The sequence below is a fragment of the Gymnoscopelus microlampas genome (assembly GCF_963454915.1).
Source record: "Gymnoscopelus microlampas genome assembly, chromosome: 14".
In the NCBI taxonomy this organism is placed as follows: domain Eukaryota; kingdom Metazoa; phylum Chordata; class Actinopteri; order Myctophiformes; family Myctophidae; genus Gymnoscopelus; species Gymnoscopelus microlampas.
The window spans coordinates 23,341,860-23,361,675 of record NC_139951.1 but is presented as its reverse complement, the minus strand read 5'-3'; the positions used below and the strand labels follow the sequence as shown (position 1 = coordinate 23,361,675).

The 19,816-nt window shown below is 41.5% G+C and overlaps 1 protein-coding gene across 4 annotated transcripts; it reads right to left on the bottom strand.

Moving 5' to 3' along the window:
- Positions 1-541: 541 nt before the first annotated feature.
- LOC311060968 (epidermal growth factor receptor kinase substrate 8-like protein 1) lies at positions 542-19,596 on the bottom strand. 4 transcript variants are annotated; one of them, XM_084079404.1, is made up of 19 exons: positions 19,491-19,596; positions 17,691-17,768; positions 17,047-17,205; positions 15,913-16,062; positions 13,818-13,900; positions 11,391-11,503; positions 10,943-10,998; positions 10,702-10,831; positions 9,826-9,914; positions 8,678-8,752; positions 6,657-6,805; positions 5,497-5,641; positions 5,307-5,359; positions 5,041-5,149; positions 3,727-3,852; positions 3,399-3,543; positions 2,686-2,854; positions 1,290-1,422; positions 542-1,178 (listed from the first exon to the last, which is right to left on the bottom strand). In XM_084079404.1, exons 2-19 carry the CDS (start codon positions 17,718-17,720, stop codon positions 1,095-1,097), a joined length of 1,998 nt encoding a protein of 665 aa, XP_083935530.1. In that variant the 5' UTR covers positions 17,721-17,768; positions 19,491-19,596; the 3' UTR covers positions 542-1,094. The 4 variants fall into 4 exon arrangements, with proteins under 4 accessions (XP_083935530.1, XP_083935531.1, XP_083935533.1 ...); XM_084079405.1 differs by having other exon boundaries at positions 17,691-17,818; positions 19,491-19,592; XM_084079407.1 differs by lacking the exons at positions 13,818-13,900; positions 15,913-16,062; positions 17,047-17,205; positions 17,691-17,768; positions 19,491-19,596 and adding an exon at positions 13,125-13,291.
- Positions 19,597-19,816: the final 220 nt, after the last annotated feature.

Genomic DNA, 19,816 nt, shown 5'->3' with positions numbered 1-19,816 from the left:
GTTTTGAATTACATTATGAAAATATTCGCGACTATTATACAGCATATCTTAATATTTGACAGTACTGCTCTAAGAAACCATCCTAATGTGCATTAAAACAATGAATTGCTTCAATTCAAAATGGAATGGTACTACTGGGTATGAACGCTATGCACATAGTGCACAGTACACTAGGGGTGTGCCGATATATCGTCCCGTGATATCGCGATACGTTTTTGTGACTATGTATCGTTTTGGAAACTTTTTTGTTTGATTCAAAACAGCTACAAGTTTGCATGTCTGAATAATGCAAAACAGAAGTATTTGTTTGCATTTGCAATCCCCCCCGCCCCTCATATATTTTCATAATAAAAAAGTGCTGTGTATCGGCACACCTAATCACTGACATGTACACAGACCCGGCCCCCACACACACACCTTATGTTTGCGTGTGTGTTATCTGAGAACACACTTCTCACATCTCCCCCTTTACAGTTGTTCCACAACAAAAGATTCACACTAATTATTGCGTTTAGAGTTTAGACAATATGTCACAGGTGGGTGTTTTGCTGGAATACTTTATTTGAAGCTTCAATAAAAAAGCCCAGCCTTTAAATTTATATAGTACATCATGCCATTTCCTGCCAAGTGACTAAAAAAAAAAAAGTTGAATGAAAAGAATAAGTAATTTACAAACAAACGATAAATACATTCACTTAGTCTTCAGCTGGCAGGCAGAGATTGCACACGACACAGAGCTTGTCTGAATGGAAGCCTATGTCAAAGTCAGAAAAATCTCATTAAGCCTGATTTATACTTAGACGTACAGGGTTGTGCATCGAAAATAGCAGATCTACAAGCTCACAACACGTTGCATCTGCGATGTCATACAACAGACTATAAATTAGACATTAGCATTGCACTTGAATAGTATGAGGAAGAATTTTACAGCAAGGCCTTGATCCCAGGATAAGGCTGCCTTTGAGATTAAGTTATTTTAAAATGCCCTTCATGTAATGCTGCCTTTCATGACCGTCTTGTACATGGTTTATCAGATTGTCAGGACATCGTCAATGAAGTTCAGTCTTCGCTGGTACTTCATATGGGCACTTGTTTCACAATGTGTAGCTCTCATTCAAATCAACCTTCATTTTCTGTTTCTCCATGACTGCCTCCAGCTCTGTGGCTCTCCGAGCATCCTGTAAGAAAAAAAAACTGTATCAATACTTGATAGTTGTATAAATGACAGTGATTTATGCATTTTCATAACAGACCCTGGGAATTTGGGAACTTTTAGAAGCATTCATTACCTCAAGCAGGGCTTTCTGCACTGTGAGCTGACTGTATACTCTGGCGCCCTCGTCTGGAATCACCGCACGTAGCTCTTCCTTGTTGAGGGAGAACAGCTGTGCACCGGTCAGCACTCCCAGACACAACACCGTACTAAAGGACAGAGAGATAGAGAAAGTAATTAAATGTTGTATACTTGTTAGCATACAAGTAAGACGCGCGAACGCTGGAAGCGAACGCAGCTCGAAATATGTTGCAGGTGTGTGCATTTTAATCAGAGCATTGTCTACATTCCTGCGTTCTTCATGGCCACACTGTAGTGCAGGTGTCTGTGTGTGTGTGTGTGTGTGTGTGTGTGTGTGTGTGTATGAAACCCTGCTCGGCACTCTGGCGCACTCTGGAGGCTGCACACAGGCAGTGTATGCACACAGACAGACACACACACACACACACACACACACACACACACACACACACACACACAAGCCGAGCAGGATTTCATAGTAAGCTCCACTTGGGCGGAGGCGCGCCTCCTTCCGCGTTCGCAACAATCACCCATGATACTCTCGCAACACAACTTTTTGTTACTAAAAAAATAATATTTCTTTGTAGATTAAACAACTCACTATTACTTATTATTACTACAAAATAATTAAACAAATGTTGAAGATATGGAGATCCAATGATAGTGATAGTGATCTTATACTTTATAGCACTACTGTCTGTCTTTAATAATGGCCCTGTGACAATGTGACTGAGCACTTTGGGGCATCTTTCCCTGAGTGTGCCGGAACCCAGAAGTGGTTTTCAATAAGTTATTTGTGGGCCAAGCACTATTTTAAACACATACATTGGGTCCTGCCCTCATGGGCAATGTGATATTTGGGTGCCACTGTGAAACCACTTGAGTGGCTTGACATTGATCATCAAATCAGAATATCTTTTTTCTTTTCTTTGACTCAATCAAGTGTATCAATTTGTTACTCCTTTGAATGTCATTTCTAAACAATGAAATGGTGCCTGAAGATCTGATTGAGGGGTGCCTGTTAATCCTTGTTAGCTGCTTGATTTGAGCATCTTGGGTGGATTGCTATTATACTGTGGTTGGTTGATTAGAAATGGAAGGGTGGAGTCTGCAAAGTAGTATAAGGGAAACAACTCAGGTGGAGTGCAGGCTGCCATGGGGACGAAGTTGGAACTTTGCCTCTCCATTAATTTAAGTTGTTTGTTTGATTTTTGTATTTTCTTCAGTTGCACATTTTTGCTATTTTTGTTGGCCTGGATCAAATAGAAGCTGTTATGATTTGTTTCTGCAACCTGTTACATTTTTGAAATGTTGGTGTTTTTTACTGACTTTGTGCCTATTCACACACACACTTTGTGACACAGTGACATTATGATAACTATGACACTCACGGTTCACTAAAGCCCTTCCCTCGGAGCCACTCGGCCACCTCATCCGGCGGGGAGTGGTAGTCCAGGGGCACAGAGGTGTCCGATGAACGAGGGATGATGAGGGACGGCTTGTTCAGATTGGCCTTCCCGTTGGTCAACCTCTGTAGCAGCTCATCATTCACCTGCATGGCTGTGGGAGGTGAGAGAGTCATGTTTATTTCACACACTTTTTATTTTAGGTAGATGGATCCTGATTTAAACCTTACAATGGTGTTGCTCACCGAAAATACATGATCTGCTATTCTGGAGTATAAATTAAGCACAAGTCAGCGACATAAGGTCAGTCAGCCACAGGAGCTGAGCTTTGGAGGGCAATCGCCACCATTTGACTACCTCCAGACTCTTTAAAAGTCACATTAAAAACAACTATGCACAAATAGACTGTTCCCAAAATATCAAGGGTTCCCCTGAACATCTGACGTATGCACGCATGCACACACACACGCACGCACGCACACACGTGCAGCAGATGTTTAACATCTACCTGTTCACTCATGGTGAGTTGCTGTGGATGAGACACTTTAACCCCGGCCTCCCACTTTTGGGGATGTCATCAGAGGCGATGATTTTGCAATACAAATTTAAAAAAACTATACCATCGCACATTCTGAACCCCCCCTTGACAATGGTTCTCTGTGACCCACTTTGACACCCTGGGGTTTAGAAGCTGGTACCTTTATCTGTGTCCTCTTGCGCCTGTATGTGTTGGCTGTAGGGAGGTAAGACGCGATGCCGCTGGGGGGACGGGGCAGGGTGTAAGGCAGTGGGGCTGGGCGGGACCATGGAGAAAGTCTTAGCCAGTGGGGGCGGGGCAGGAGCCTGGGAATGGAGAACAGAGAGCAAATAACATTGGAATGCATGCAGGTATGTAAGCAGGTAGGCGTGTGTGTGTGTGTGTGTGTGTGTGTGTGTGTGTGTGTGTGTGTGTGTGTGTGTGTGTGTGTGTGTGTGTGTGTGTGTGTGTGTGTGTGTGTGTGAGAGAGAGTGTTTGTGGTGCATTACCTTGGGAGCTGTGTTTGTCACTGGACTGTCTATGTGAGCCACAGGCTCCAGGATGTTGAAAGGAACAAAGCCGACCTCGTTGAACCTATTTCGACATTTCCACCAGCGCTTGGATGATTCAACCACCTGCCCAAGACAGTGCACTAATTAGTATCTCATAATGGTTTAATAACTCATAGCTACTATTCCCGATTTATGCTAGTCGTTTTCCATTGAGCCCCTGTTGCCATAATTGCTGTATCCGTGTCAAAACATACATCTCTATCTCATGTATATTGGCTTTGGAAATCTTATGTGGTTCTTAAGTGTCGGGCTAACGGGCTCACGCCGTGCAAATATGATTCTGGGGCGGTCCCCATAGACACCCTCTCTAGTTGTTAACCTGGTTACTAATCACAGAGTGGTGGCATGAGGTAAAACTATAGCCAAAGGGGCTAGCAGTTTATTAGTATTGGGTGGAGTTCAAGAATACACCTTGCACATCACTGTGTGCAGCGTTATTATATTAATTGTTATCGCATAATGGCTCAGTGCTATGCCACTTAATTGTATTAGTCATTTACTTGCTTTACCTGTGTCTTTGCAAATCGCACAGTTGGATATCATCACAAATCTCAGGGTTTACCATTTAAGCTCTATTTTATATTTGGGTATTCAACAATAGCAATTCTACAAGCTCACAACACAACACATCACAACACATTGTGAGCTTGTAAATCTACCATTTTCATTTTCTACCATTGGCATTCAGTTTGAACACTTTTGCCAATAATGACACGCCCCAATATAAGGACGCCAGGGTTAAAGAGGTTAAGCTGCTGTCTAATTGATCATTCCCTGGCTGAATATTTGGCAATGAACTGTTGCACTTTGTCAGTCAGTGGTCAAGGGTTGTGTTTAATGTTGGAACGAACCAAAGCAGATTCCTTGAATGAATCTCATACTTGGAAAAGCAAATTCCTTGCATAAACCTCGCACTTGGCAATATAGTGCTTCCCAACATTCCTAGATTCTTGTTTGTGGGTTGCTAACCTTTTCTGGATCAGGGCCCACTTGAAAATCTTGAAAATGTTCACGGCCCACCGGCTGCCGTGTTAAGTGGTCAGATGGGTGGGCCGCGTGCATTATCAGAGCATGTTTATTTTAATGATCATGCTCTAATTTTTCAAGGCTTTAAATTTGTATTTTTTACATATATATACGGTACACACTGCACATATATTTTATATTTATGTTATATTAGCATTCAAATCTTAGTGTTTTGCCAATTATTTGCGGGCCCACAGGTTGGGAATCAGGGTTCTAGTTTCTTACCTCTAGTATATCTCCTTGCATCACAGACAGCTCACTGCTGTTCCTGGCTACAAAGTCATAACTGCAGCTATATAGTATCTCTGGCTCTGGTGGGTGTGTATCGCTGTCCCTGAGAGGGAAAAGGAAATGAATGAGTTTTATTCTCTGCTCTCACACAGCAAAATGCTCAGTGTTAATGTAACTCAGGGACAGTAGATTTGGGTCCCTTTGCACAACAAGGGTAAACAATGACGGGTGAGTGATTTGTATTTGCAGAGGTGACCTACGTTTCATCGTTGGTGGGTGTGGCAGGGGGTTCGACTGACTGAGAAGACATTTGCTGTTGCGAAAGAGAGGGAAAAAAAGGATATGAGCACAGACAGACACATACAAAACGAGCTAAAGAAAGACACACACCTGTTTTTACACGCGGTGGTATAATGTGTCTATGCCGTAATGTACGCAGGTATTCCATACCTCCTGTTTTACGAGGAAGGCCTCATGTTTGTGTTGTGACTCGACCGGATCCTCCCAAACCTGCCCGTCTGCCTTGGAAGCTTCTGGCTTCCAGCCATCCAGAAATACTGGTGTGTACGGCGCTACAGGCTCGTGCAGCTGAGAGCTGTGAAAGAGTGGAGAGTCAGCATTGGCCTTATATATCAGTTTACAGTGTAACCAAAAGCAACTGGGTTAAACGTAGGTGCAGCTATTGTGAATTATAGTGATTGAGGGACAACATGATGAACAATGAAGAACTGCTATGTATGAATGTCAACCCTGACTACTTTTGTTTTGTGTCAACTTGTCATTCAATCAGTGTGGTCGGTGTACGTGCAGTAGTTTTGGTTTGAAGCTGGATCAGTATTTTCCACAGTGTCAGAGACAAATATTGACTTGTGTCATGTCACTTCGACCTCCAAAGGCCAGACTGGATGACACTTGTCACTGTTGGCTTCAGATGAACTAGCATATCCAAGCAGATTTAATCAAACACTTCCCCCATGGCCCTCTCGCCGAAGTCAGTATCCCACCTCACAGTCACACACCCTATTTATGTATACTGTGCACGTTGGCTTTCCTTTCATTTGGCTTTTCCTTTCATTCATGTACAGTATGAGTTGTGGCTTTGGCAAAATTCTTACAGTAAATGATTGTCTAAAACTGTAAAAACAAGAAGAGTATAAAAGCCCTGCTAGCAACCCCTAGACTAGAGGCTTTGCTGGCAAGGCCACAAGGTCACCAAAATCTGTCAAGTTCATCTGACCTTTAGGACCGAACTTCCCCCATAAGATGCAACAATAAATAAGGAGGCAACGCTCCACCTAATTAAGGCATGAAACCGAGGAAGCCGGCACTCCTGTACACGCAATCGAATAGGACCGCCAGGCCAGAACGCCAGGGTTAGTGAGGTTAAGGGAAAGGTTATGGCCTTAGTTTTAAAAAGCACAAGGAAGAATTGTTGACATGGTAGTGAGTACTGGCCAATCAGAGCGTGTCTTCGCTGAAACAAACAACTGTGAGTTGCGTGCAGCAAGTTTCATGATTAAGTGAATGTATGAAACGCATAACATTAATTTAACTAGATTTTCATGATCCCTTGTCACTATTGGCGTCTGAAGATGATTGCTGGTACTGACCCAGGGAGAGTCCAGTTGGGACCGAGAGACGTCCAGAGCTGCCTCTCCTCCTCGTTGAGTGTGTCTTGCAGCAGCGAAACAGCAGAGTTGGTGAGGGCAGGGCTGGAAACGGAAGCCCCCAGAGCCGGTCCTCCTGTCGTTTTCACCATCTGCACACGCACAGATAACAGAAGATCATCAGTCTCATGAAGTAGGCTACTCATTATTATGTATCATAACATGATGGATTAGGTCAAGATGAAGGACTCCTTCAGCCCCACTGCAATTTAGGTGAATCAATGTAGAGCATCAATGTCGGAGTCATTTATTTTGTCAAGTGTTTGTTAGAGGTAGGTAGAATACAGAGTTTTTCCTGTGCCTTTGAGGGCGAGATTTTGAGATACAGAACACATTGGGAAGTTTAATGTCACGTCATCCTCCTGATACATCGATTCAAATCGTTTTTTTATCTTTAAGATACTGACTCCCTGTCTAATCTATTATCAGTTGATAAGATTATTGCATATCATTTCCTCAATTGCGTTTCCATTGTTAACCTTTGTCTGCAAACTAATTTCCCTGAAGGGACAATAAGGTTTTTCATTAAATTATGTCACAATTACCTAATGTTAAAGACACTCTTATGCAGCATGTCTTAATATTTGACAGTAAGAATGATTTATAATCACCCTGACTGATTTGGTTAAACTGCTAACACTGTTAAAAGAGTGTATTACTTCAAATCAAAAAGTCGCTTGGTATGAACACAAGGCACAGACGTACTGGGTGGGCACACCCAATCGTTGTGAGATTGTAGATCGGCTGTTTTACGTGATACCTAGCTATCACCTAAGTATAACCCCAATCTGAACATCTTTCTAAATTATAAGCCCAACTCTAAACCCTTCTTTAACCATCAAACAACCATTCTCTTGGGAGGACCAGGAAAACTGTCCTCACAATGTGTATTTCTCAAATTCCACTATACTTGTGGGGACATTTGGCCGTCACAAGTATAGTAATACGCACGCACACACACACTGTCACACACTGTCACACACTCATATAGATAACCAGCTTCTCACACCTCTCTTTCCATACAGGTGTGCCACAACACAAACATTTCACACACCCTGTTTTCAGGTTTACCATTGATTTCTATGAACTGAAATATCTTGGGACTTAACGAGTCAAATCAAACAGCACAGGTGGAACTTGCTGAACCTACCTGATATCTATTTTAATTTGACATAGATTTGCTAAATATTGCATTAAAATATGTTAATATACTGTGGACCCCTAATCTCAGTTCCTTCTCATAGGGCTATTAGATATTTTACATGTATTATGTTAAATGTATACATGTATTAATTAATAATACTGTTATCATAGTAGAGCAGCTAAATCTGGGAACAAAATACTTTGAGGGTTAGGGTTAGGTATTAACTGCATACTGTACCTGGATATACAAATAAGAAATGGCAGTACTGCAAACAAACCCAAAACAAATGCTATATTAATCATGTCATTGGAGTTTCATTTCAGGCTATCGCAATGGGACCTGCCTTGTGTAAATATTGAATGGCACTCATAGTTTCTGCTAACATGACTTGCTTGAAGAGGCATGCTCACTTGCAGCCTCTTCTATTGAAGAGTCAAATTGGCACACTCTAGATCCAGTGCACAAAGAGAATGTGTGTCCAGTAAGTGATTAATGCATTATAACTCCATACACAATATGTTATGTCATTTCCCACAATTGATACAGTACCTCTACCAATACATTCTATTTTCTCCTCTCGCATAGGATTTTGATGGCATCATGGCAGGCAATAAATATTATGTAAGCTCTAAGTACTTTAGGAAACCCTTCATGTCCCATCTCGGCATTTTATCCTGCCTGCTTTAAAAGACGAGGCTTCGTGCTGACAGCAATAGCAACAACAGGTGGTGTTGTCCCTGTCAGTAAAACTCTCTCTCTCACGCAGTCTCACCGGGGACCGGCCAGTAAGGAATGGGCGTAAAGGTTATGACTGACTCACCATATCCAGGGGTTTGAACACATGGTGCACAAGCTCCTCAGATGAAGGGTTGGCAATGGCAGACTTCAGACGAGCCTAGACAGACACAGAGAGATTAACGCAGTTATAGATAGACAAGAAGGACAGAGTGAGAGACAGACAAGATAATAATAAGTGGCAAAGAAAAATAGGTCATGTTATATGTTTGTATGTTCAGCCACAACTCATACTGTGGCAGAATTCTTACGGTAAAGGATTAGCTATAACTATAAAAACAAGAAGAGTCTAAAAGCACTGCTAGCAACCCCTAGACTAGAGGCTTTGCTGGCCACAAGGTCAACAAAATCAGTCAAGTTCATCTGACTTAGAACTTATTTGCCCCCCCAAAGCCCTGTCACATTACTGCATTTATCGGCCCGAGACCAGTTTAAAACTGTAATATTCTTAGTAAATCGGTTGCATAAAGTCTAATTGATTATTTCGTGTTTATAATTTGTTTAATTGACTGACAAATTAGTGTGAGGTTAGGGTTAGGCACAGTTTTTGTGAGCTTAGGGTTAGGTTTTTAGGACCGAACTTCCCCCGTAAAATGCAACAATAAATAAGGAGGCAACACCCCACCTAAATAAGGCATGAAACTGAGGAAGCCGGCACTCCTGTACACGCAATCGAATAGGACCGCCAGGCCAGAACGCCAGGGTTAGTGAGGTTAAGGTAAGGGTTATGGCCCTAGTTTTAAAAAGCACAAGGAAGAATTGTTGACATGGTAATGAGTACTGGCCAATCAGAGCATGTCTTCGCTGAAACGCCTTTCAAACAACTGTGAGTTGCATGCAGCAAGTTTTATGTTAATCCAGAATCTACCCATTTGATTTTGAGATATCTTTAGTAACCTGATGATACTAGAAGAAAGGGTATTGGGCACCAAAATCAATAAGAGGCATCCTATTGATGACGGTGCACAGCTCATTCCATGGCAGTATTTTTCAACCGACCCATATGGCCAACCTTAGAGCCCCACTGCTAGTGGGGCAATATCTTTTGCTAAATACTCTGTTTAAAAAGATTCAATGAAGTTCAAATAAGAGAAGGAAAGAGTGCAGAAAAAGAGAGATACACAGTATATTGCCATGCAATATTCTGACAATGTAAAATGGTTAAAAACTCACCAATAGGCTGAAGCAATATCTGAATTTCTGGAAAACATCAATGAATTCCTCTTCTAGTGGAGGACGGGCCTTTGCAGTGAGCAAGTCCTCTGTTAAAAAGGAACGATAGCACAGAAAAACAGATAAACAAGTAAATCCATTCAAAACACAGAAAGTACATCTTCAGTTTCCACAATTGAGCTAGGCAAGTTTCCTTTGCAACCAAACACTAGGAGATTTTTATAAGACAACCTTTAAACCAGAGAAGGACTAGCAAATTAGTCAAATCCTCTGTTATAGTGCTGGGTGGTGGTGCATACTCTGTGTGCATAATCTATTATGTAGAGTTGGGTTGGAATGAAAGCCTGCATATTCTGTTATGTAGTGCTGGGTTCTGGGTTGGAATGAGAACCTACATACTCTTAGACCCCATGTGGCACATGATTAGAAACCACTGTAGTAAAATATCTGTTGACATGAGTTGACTTCAAAACTATAAATACTGCATTGTGGTATATGCAACCAGCCAGCCAGTTGCAGTTTACGTGCGTCTGTCCAGACTCATAATATGTAATGAAGACTTTGAAGGAAGTGTTTTGTGAACACTGTCACATTGAACTTGACCTTTGATCTCCTATTTCTAATCAGTTCATCCTGTAAGTCCATGTGGATGTTTGTGCCAAAAATGTCATGAAATTCCCCAAGGTGCTCATGAGATCGTGTTCACAAAGTTGGGATGGACGGATGGACAGATAGACAGACAGACAGACAGATGGACATACAGACATACGGCCGGACAGACAACCAGCAAACATAATGCCTCCAGCCATGGCTGTCCACTGGCAGAAGCATAAAAGCTAAACAAACTTTATATGGACTCTCTCTCCCATTTTTTACCTTCAGCGCTTTGCTTTTTGCTTTTCTTCTTTTTCTTCTTCCTCTGGCTGAGTACAGTGGCAGCTTCGGCGGTCTGCTGCAGTTTCGCCATGAAGCTCTCAATGTCGTCGAAACAGTGGTTAAGGATCCCCTGAGGAACAGAGAGAGAAAGAGAGACAGGAACCAGTTAGTCACCCTCAGGAATTACACCCAGAGATTATCAAAATCTGCTGTCTGTCAAAGTGATGATGAGGAGACATACCACTTCTCTCTCTGCGCGCAGGAAGGAGATATCTGAACCTCCATTCACGCCGTTTGCTGTGGGGAAGAGAAGAAGATTCAGTTCATCCATTTTCGTTCATTGGAGGACCTGGTATTTCCTGCATGTGGAATTCCTGCCACCCCCTCTTCCCCTGTACACACACATATACCCCCCTACCCCCACCCAAAACACACACAATGTAATCTCTGTGCTCCGGGGAACCTTTTACCTTAAATACCTCTCTGTGCCTCACTTCCCCTCCCCGTCCCCTTTTCCTACCATCTCATCCTCTTTTCCTTCACTGTCTTTTCCCTGACTTTCAAGCCCGCCTCAAAAAAACAAAGAGGCATTTTTTTTATTGTCATTAACCACATAAACCCTAGTGTCCCTATTCTGGGCATGTCATAATAGGCGAACATTAGGCAAATCGCCAAGTAAATCTCCTTACCTCTGGGTCCAGGATAAGGCGGTGGGTTGGCAGGCGGCGCGTTGGGGGCATGTGGCATGGGGGGGCTTGGAATTCCATAGGGGTCGATCATGATTCCTGTATTCTGGGAAAACCTGGAAGGAGAGGAGAGATTGGCATACTCCCAGTAAACACACATACAACACAACAACAAGCATGGGTCTGACACTCAATGAATCAATTGGAGGGAATGAGCTCACCTTCCATGTCACCCCTTCTGCGATATGGACAAAACCAAAGATCACAACACAATATATTTGTTTTACCTCGATATCGATATTGTGGCGTAATATATATATATATATATATATATATATATATATATATATATATATATATATATATATATATATATATATATATATATATATATATATATATATATATATATATGTATTTATTTTTTTCCTTTTCTTAGAGTAGATATTTTTGCTATTTTAAAAAATATAAAATACGGCTTAGGAAAACATAATACTTAACATATCATGATATTACCATACCTATCACACTATCTTGTCTCATATCACAAAAATCAAAATAATATCAATATATTGTCCAGCCCTACCTCCAGTCTTTTCACAGATGGATGTTCCAACAAAGACTGTTGCTAATAACAACTATTGACTCAATGCCAGCATGGGAAACACCCATAAGAACAAGGGCTAGCCGCCAGACTATCCCATTTGATTGTCAAGATCAAAATCCTTATTGAGTTGAATGCAAAATCCTGAAAGAATGAACCCATAAGGGTACATTTTTACACTCTCTCTCATAGTTATATTAACATTCAGAATGTTGCAGCGTAGGTGACTTCAGAACTGGGTGACAATAATGATCCCTGAAACAGATTCCTCAAGGTAATCCACTGTTTATGGAAATGATGTGGTGGCTCTTGATTGTGAAGCCCACAGCCCTCATATATTGGTGCCAACCCACAGTAAACAATGTGGGAAAAACAAAATGACTGAGAACTAAAATGTTACATAAACACATGACTTAAAGGTGCTGTAAGTGATTTGGGGCTTTGTTTTGTTAAAATAAGTGTTATATAGCTCTATATAACACCAATTTCATCCAATCAGGAGGAGAATTGGATACAGGTCGGATAAACAAGTGAAATTGGAAGTATTGATACAAAAGAAAACAAGCAGACAAAATTGGAACTGAAACTCTATCAAATTGAAAGTGATAAATTCTCGATCCTGGTTGGATGAAATGCTAACCCACCTGAAATTGGATTTTCTGTTTACTAAAGAGTTGTAGAGACGGGAAGACCCCTGTTACTGAACAAACACATTATAACAATGACCTGATGAAGATGTAGGCCTATTGATATCAAACGTTGTCACGTTATTTGCCTGCACCCTGTAAATAAAAAAGGCTTTAGTTGTCCGAGTTTGCGCCAGTGCCTTCCTTCTTCTAATCTACATTATAACAATGATTACTATCAGAATATAGAGCTTGAACTTTTAAACCAAAAAATATCCCTTACACAGCACCTTCAACACAAATTCTCCCTAAGATATAACCAATGGCTATGGTAAGCAAACAATGGAAATACCAGAGACAAGGACAAAACTTTGGCTGACGTTGGTATGTTTGCCTTTCCTTACACACCTGCACGAGCAACAAGTCCTTCAAAGTACTAATTAAAAACAATTCAGCAACATGGTACAGTATATCCACAAGCAACACATAACACATTCTCTTACCTACTGTGTGTCCTTTGAGTGTCCTTTGAACTAATGCCTCAGTATTCCGTCCAGGTATGAACTTAATGCACTGCTGTCATGATAACCCTCTCCCTCTCTCTCTGTGTGTGTCCACCTCTCTCTGGCTCTCGCTCTCCCTGTCACAATGGCCTTGTTCTCTGTCACACCTTCTTAAGTTATGCAGAAAACCAGAAAAACTGGTCTCTCCTCTTGCTTTTCTGTCTCTCTCAGCTGCTCTGGCCTCTCTCTCTCCCCTCCCTCCCTCCCTCTCTGTCAGACAGGTGGGTGAATACTGTGACTATGATGTTGATTTGGTTGTACAGAAACTAAAAGAGGATGGTGAGAAGAGTGGGGCCAGGTAAATACTGTAATTATAGAGGAACCATGTCTGTTTGTTTGTTTATTTTATCATTTCTGTCTATTAATTTACAGACAGACAGACACTTTTGGAGAGACAGCGAGATCCGATTATACAATATCTGTGTAGGCCTACTAATATTTCTTCCTCTCTCTTTTTGTTAGACGTTTGTGCATAGACATTTGTGTGCACACACACACACACACACACACACACACACACACACACACACACACACACACACACACACACACACACACACACACACACACACACACACACACACACACACACAGCTTCAATGGCTGTGAGTAGCCATGACCATGACGTTCGCTGTACCCGAGGGCCTTAGGGCGCTGCTGGCTCCTGTTGGAAGAGGAGACCAAAACTGCACCCGTGATGTCATCGCGAATCTGCTCCGCCTGCAGAGACAAGTGGCGTGAGTGGCGTAAAGTGCCATGGCGTGTAAAACCTGAACTAGCCTGGCAGTTCAGCTGTGTTAAAGCGCGTGCTGTGTCATGTGGTATCATGGCTTGTCTCCCCTATTCACAACGCATTATTATGCTGCATAATAATGCGTTGTGAATAGGGGAGACAAGTGAAACCAATTTAAAGTTGAACACAGCCATGTTTTGTCCCCTCAATAGTTTCAGGTGAACCAATGAATGAAGTTACTTCAGTAGAAAAAAAGAGCCAAATTACGTTTCATGAATTATGTCCCACCCCTAAGTGGTGATGCTCAAGCAGCACACTTAGTTACATAATTGTATATCGTTGCTGTCCGGCAGGAACCAGCACACTACATATATCCGCTTTTGCATTTTTCCCATAAATCAGTGCTATTGATCACCCTTTACGTCTGTGTGTTGGTAAAAAAAAAATTTGAACCAATGAAAAGTATTAAAAAGTGCTTCTGACAAAAGCAGCTAACTCCATTGGATCCGTAGATCCGAGCAAACTCGCAAACTTTCTGCTAAACCCATTGACCAATTATTTGTTTACAAACAATGAGACTGGACGCACAGGTGACTGTTTCATGTAATCAATTCCCAACAGAACAGATCCCCAAACCTGCTGTTTTGGGGTGAGCTTGTTTCAGTTCATTCAACCCAGAGCCTTCTATTAGAGAGTTGCGCCAATGAGGGGTCAGAAACAGCGTCGGTCACGTAGCTGGAAATAGTGACAAGGAGCCGTTGACTTCAATGCATTCCATGAACTTCCGGTTTAGGGATTTGTCACTATTCGCCAATGTATGTGTATGTAGAAGACCTGACCAGAAGAAGTGAACGGAGTTGGCGTAACTCTCTAATAGATGGCACTGATTCAACCTCATCTGTGTGTAGGCTAGTGGGGTGTGCCCTGGTGACACATACACTAATACTTCATCGCGTAACGGTATTGCGCACCGAGAACAGCTGACATACAAGCTCACAACCGCGTCACGGATGCGACTGCTGTGAGCTTGGAGATCTGCTATTCTCGGCCGTTCTCTGCGCACGACACCTTCGCGGGACGGAGCATAAATTAGTCTTGATGGGCTGCAGCTGCGCGAGCCAAGCAAGTTCTGGTGCACCATAGAGCGCTCCCTGCCTCCCTCCGTTCTTATGACAGCCACTGGAGGTGGAGTTTTGAGGACAAAGTTGCTTTGAATTGTTATTATTGTTTACACACAACTGAACCAAGGATTATATATTTCAAGAGCGAGAGATCACAGTAAAAATCCTAAGCATTCTTCCTCCAAACTGGGAGAAAAACAGCATCTGAAAGTTTGATGGGGTGCATTTTTACACGTGAGACTGTGACCACTTTTACATTGCATCTTATGAGCGGTGGGGTTCTTTTGCTGCCGACCTGCGCGCGCATACTGTTTCGTATCAGTGTGACGTTATGGCTAAACCAGCTACTTCCAGCAAAGGGGGGTGGAGTTAGCTGGTTTTGCTGACTCCAGGCTCCACCCCATTTTTACCTCCAACCTCATTGTGAGCTTGGAGGTCCATTGGTCCATTCAGCTGTTCTTATCAATGATGAACAAAACCTCCTTTTTTTTCATTTCCTGAACATTTATCATTGTGGAGTTAGCTGGTTCCTGCCGGACAGCAGAGATATCATTATTTGCAAATATTTACGTAATTATCACAGAATGTTGCCATGAGACTGCCAAGTCTCATGGCCAAACAGTAATAGGCTTGTGGGATACAGGCAGGGCTACTCTGCCACATTAACAGCTTGTAGCTGCAGAATGTCAGCTATAGGATGACAGCCTATTCTCATCCTCTTCTTGTATTCTCTAAACATGACAGATAGTCATGGCCAATGGCCAAATTAAAATTAAATGATAATTTTAACCATTCATCTCCAGACCCATCTTGTATCAGACATGACAGACTCCATGAGATAAATGGCTGCCTGTTTAGGTGTTCTCAGATATGCTCACCTTCACAGTCGCACAGCTGAAGAAGTGAATGTCTGGTTTCTTCTGGTCTGCACTTTGGCACACTAACAGAAGTAGAGATGGGAACCGTTTCTCTTTGTGGAGTGCCTCACAGCGATAGATAGATTTGAAAGAATAGTTCTCCAGCTCATCCTGTATGAATAGATATTGATTATAATATGAATGGCGATAGCAGCAACAACAATAATAACCATAATAACAATAGTCATCATTGTCTTTATTATATTGTACTCATTCTGTGCTGTTATATAAGCTGACTGGAATGGCAATCCTAAATCAGTCATCACTAGACCATTATAACAAGCCATTGCAATGCCGTTCTTTTGTGGATACATAACTGAAAAACATTATTATATTTCTGAGCTGTGAAAGTTTCCATTTACCCCCATAAATGTACTCTACTTAAAAGTTGTGATGATTTTTTTAATTGACTTTTTCCTACATTCATCTCAATTAACCACATTGAATCATTCTCCGTTTCCTGTATGTAACCTCTAGTCCTGTTTACTTCTTGGGCCGTGACCCAAGAATGTCAGTGCTACAGTATGTGTACTGCTATATTGTATGTATGAAAAGTGGGACAAACAACCAGTTGTTACAGACAAAGAGAAGAAAGAAAATATATATACAGTATTGCATTGCATGAGAAAATTAGCTTGGCTTCAAACTGTCAGATAATATCCTATGATTGAATATCTTTGGGAAACCCACACTGACATTTAGCGACACACTGTGCCTACAGGCAGGGGAGAGATGCAATTTGATCAGGCTTCTGTAAATTGCATCCATCAAGCGTTCAATTCACTACTGCTCACTTGACAGTAGTATTGTTTTTCAACTTAATTCTTCAAAGTACAAACTGACAAGAGACTTGAGAAGCAGGCAAGCAGCATTACACAACTTGTTCTTAAGTGTCTTTTGTGTTTGTGCATTGTGATGCTGTCATTCAGTCTTCAGGTGCAGTAAAGAGGAACCACAACGTGTTATTTTTGTCCCCACAGGAGAACACTGTCTGCCCCAGCTCCTGCCTCCCAGTGCCCCCTGATGCTCTTAGCTGAGTGTCCTGCTTGGGGTCCAGAGTGTTATTTCTAAAATTAGGATCAATATTGGCCTGACCTGGCTCTGTGTGTCTCGAAGTCGAATGGCCTCTGGTCCAACCTCCAGGATCATCTGCTGGCTCCATATCTTGTTATTCTGAGCCATGATAGAGAGACGGGCCTGTGCCTCCTCCACACTCTGCACCTCTCCATTCTGGAGGGAGAAGGTCATCAAGTGCTGTGTTGGGGTTAGAGAGAGAGAAAAGTAAAGAACAGGGCATATAAAAACTATAACAGGTTTCTTTATCTTTATATATTCTAAAAATACACTTCTCTGTGTTTTTTTGCCAACAGGGGTACTGAGCTTGCTTTCCAGATAAGCATGAGGTGAGCTGTAGGCGTAGCAGCATCAGAGCTGTGTGGTTTACTGTGATTGGTCTACATGGACATACATATATAGTGTACATACATACATACATACATACATACATACATACATACATACATACATACATACATACATACATACATACATACATACATACACTGTTACTGTACATACATATACTGTGTGTATATATATAAATATGTATGTATATACATACAGACCAAGCCTGTCTAGAAGGTTTGGAAAACAAATAGAAAACAAACAGTCTCTGAGGAAATTGGTTTGTGCAAATGTCCTCCTTTCTGTTAAAAAAATAAATAAATGACAGCACTTACATTGACAACATATTGTGACATGTTGATCATCCTTTGTGTGCCCAGAGTAGACTACTGCTTGAATGTTTCCTGCTTATCCTAAACCACAGGACAGGGTGGGAGGGGAGAGGCGGGTGAAGGCAGGGATGCTGCAGGTAAGAATCAGTGATTTGTATAATTCAGAAAACATTTCAGGTGGAATTCCCGTGGGTGTTGCTGTCAAAGGACCTTTGCTCCACTCATACATGTAGAAGTAGACAGTTCATTTGTTACTGATATAGCCATTTGCCATTGATGAGTCATTTGAAGGCAGCCTTCCACACTATAGGATCCAAATGAGCAAGTGCAAAAAACTGTGTTGTGCAACTGTGAATTGAATGGGAGTTTGTTTGCGACTGTGACGCACGTGATTGCTGCTTTTGTGTATGTATTAATAAGTGTTTCAGCCAGGGGTGGACATTAACTCATTACAAGTACTCTTTAACAAGTTACTCTACTAATTATTACTGTTGCTTACTTTAAGTTAGTATCAGTGAGTTTGCTTTGAACCTCTTTTCTCTCATAAGAGCAATTTTATATGAAGAATTGTATTTTTCATGAAGACAAGATTGTCACCGCTTTCAAGAGCACCACCAAACTGAAGAGGGATTGGTTGCTAGGACGTATTAATATCACCACTTCACAGTGACAGTATGTAACTACGTAACTGTTGCTCAGAATAGTCATCAAAATAACTCTTTCATGTACATTTACTTAAGTAGTTGTCAAAGTACTTCTACTTGAGTAATAGGTCAAGTAACAATATTTCTACTTGAGTAGGATATTCTAATACTATTTCCACCCCTGGTTTCCTCTGAAATACAGTACTTTGACTGATCCAGTACTAGAAAAAATATTGCCAGAAAGAGTGTTGAAGGAATGTCAAAACATCCTCATTCACATGTTTCCTTATTCTCAATCTCCCTGCCCCAATCTCTCTCACTCAGTTTCTTGAGTAAGCCTACATACTGTGAATGACCAGCCCAACCAGTCTGACAACAATACTGTGTGTCTCCCAGTGGTCATTTCCTAGAAAGTTTCGAACCAAACTAGAGTATCGCCCAAATGACTTCATGACTGTTTTCCCCCCTAAACTCTTTGGCATGTCACTCACCTTATCCTTTGATACAACTACTAGATGTTGTGGTTAAGGTGGAGCTGACAACAGCATGTTTCTTTAAAATAGAATGAGGAGCATCCACAAAGGAAAGGCCTAGTTGGACACATATTTCAAGCAATTTTGAGTTTGCACCTGCCACTAGATTTTAAAGACTTGTCTTGGTCATTATACATGAGACTGCATAATCCCAAGAACGATTGAATGCTTACGTTTGTAGACAACACGAACGCTCTAGGATGAAGACAATGCGTTTTTAGGGACTTTTTTAGGGATTTTCTCAGGGTGGCTGATACATTACACAGGCACCCATATAACACATTGAAACATATACAATTTTTACACACGATCAAGTGAGGTGAGAGGTTGTCAGTGTATAGGTTTAGTGAAATAGAAAAAAGTAATAGTTTCACAAACACAACTCACATCAATGTTTACTTTATCCCTGGTGACAGTGAAATGTAATTTAATGTACAGTCAATTACATACAGATATGACAATTTGTGAGACAATGTCTGCCAACCTAATTTACAAGTAACTACCACACATGAGTATTAAGCACCATTTATGTCTTACTAATATTAGAATATAACATAAAGGAATGTTCAAAATCAACCACAATATTATGTTCACAATCAATAAAAAGAACTTGAACTTGAACTTACCGGATACGGGGCCCCAAATATTTTGGATCCGATTATGTCAACAGTCTTATGAGTGCCTCCTAACGGGGTTAATAGCAATGTGACTCTATCCTCATACCTGTCTTTCTTCTCCAGCTATTAAAACATTTGTCAAAGTGGAGGTGTGTCACCGTGTTCAGCCCTGCCCAGTCCACTCCACCTTAGAGATAAAAATGTAATTTCTCTCTCTCTCTTACACACACGCACCCACGACGCACGCACGCACGCACGCAAGCATGCACGCTTTCTTTCTTTTTTCACGCACACACACACACACACACACACACACACACACACACACACACACA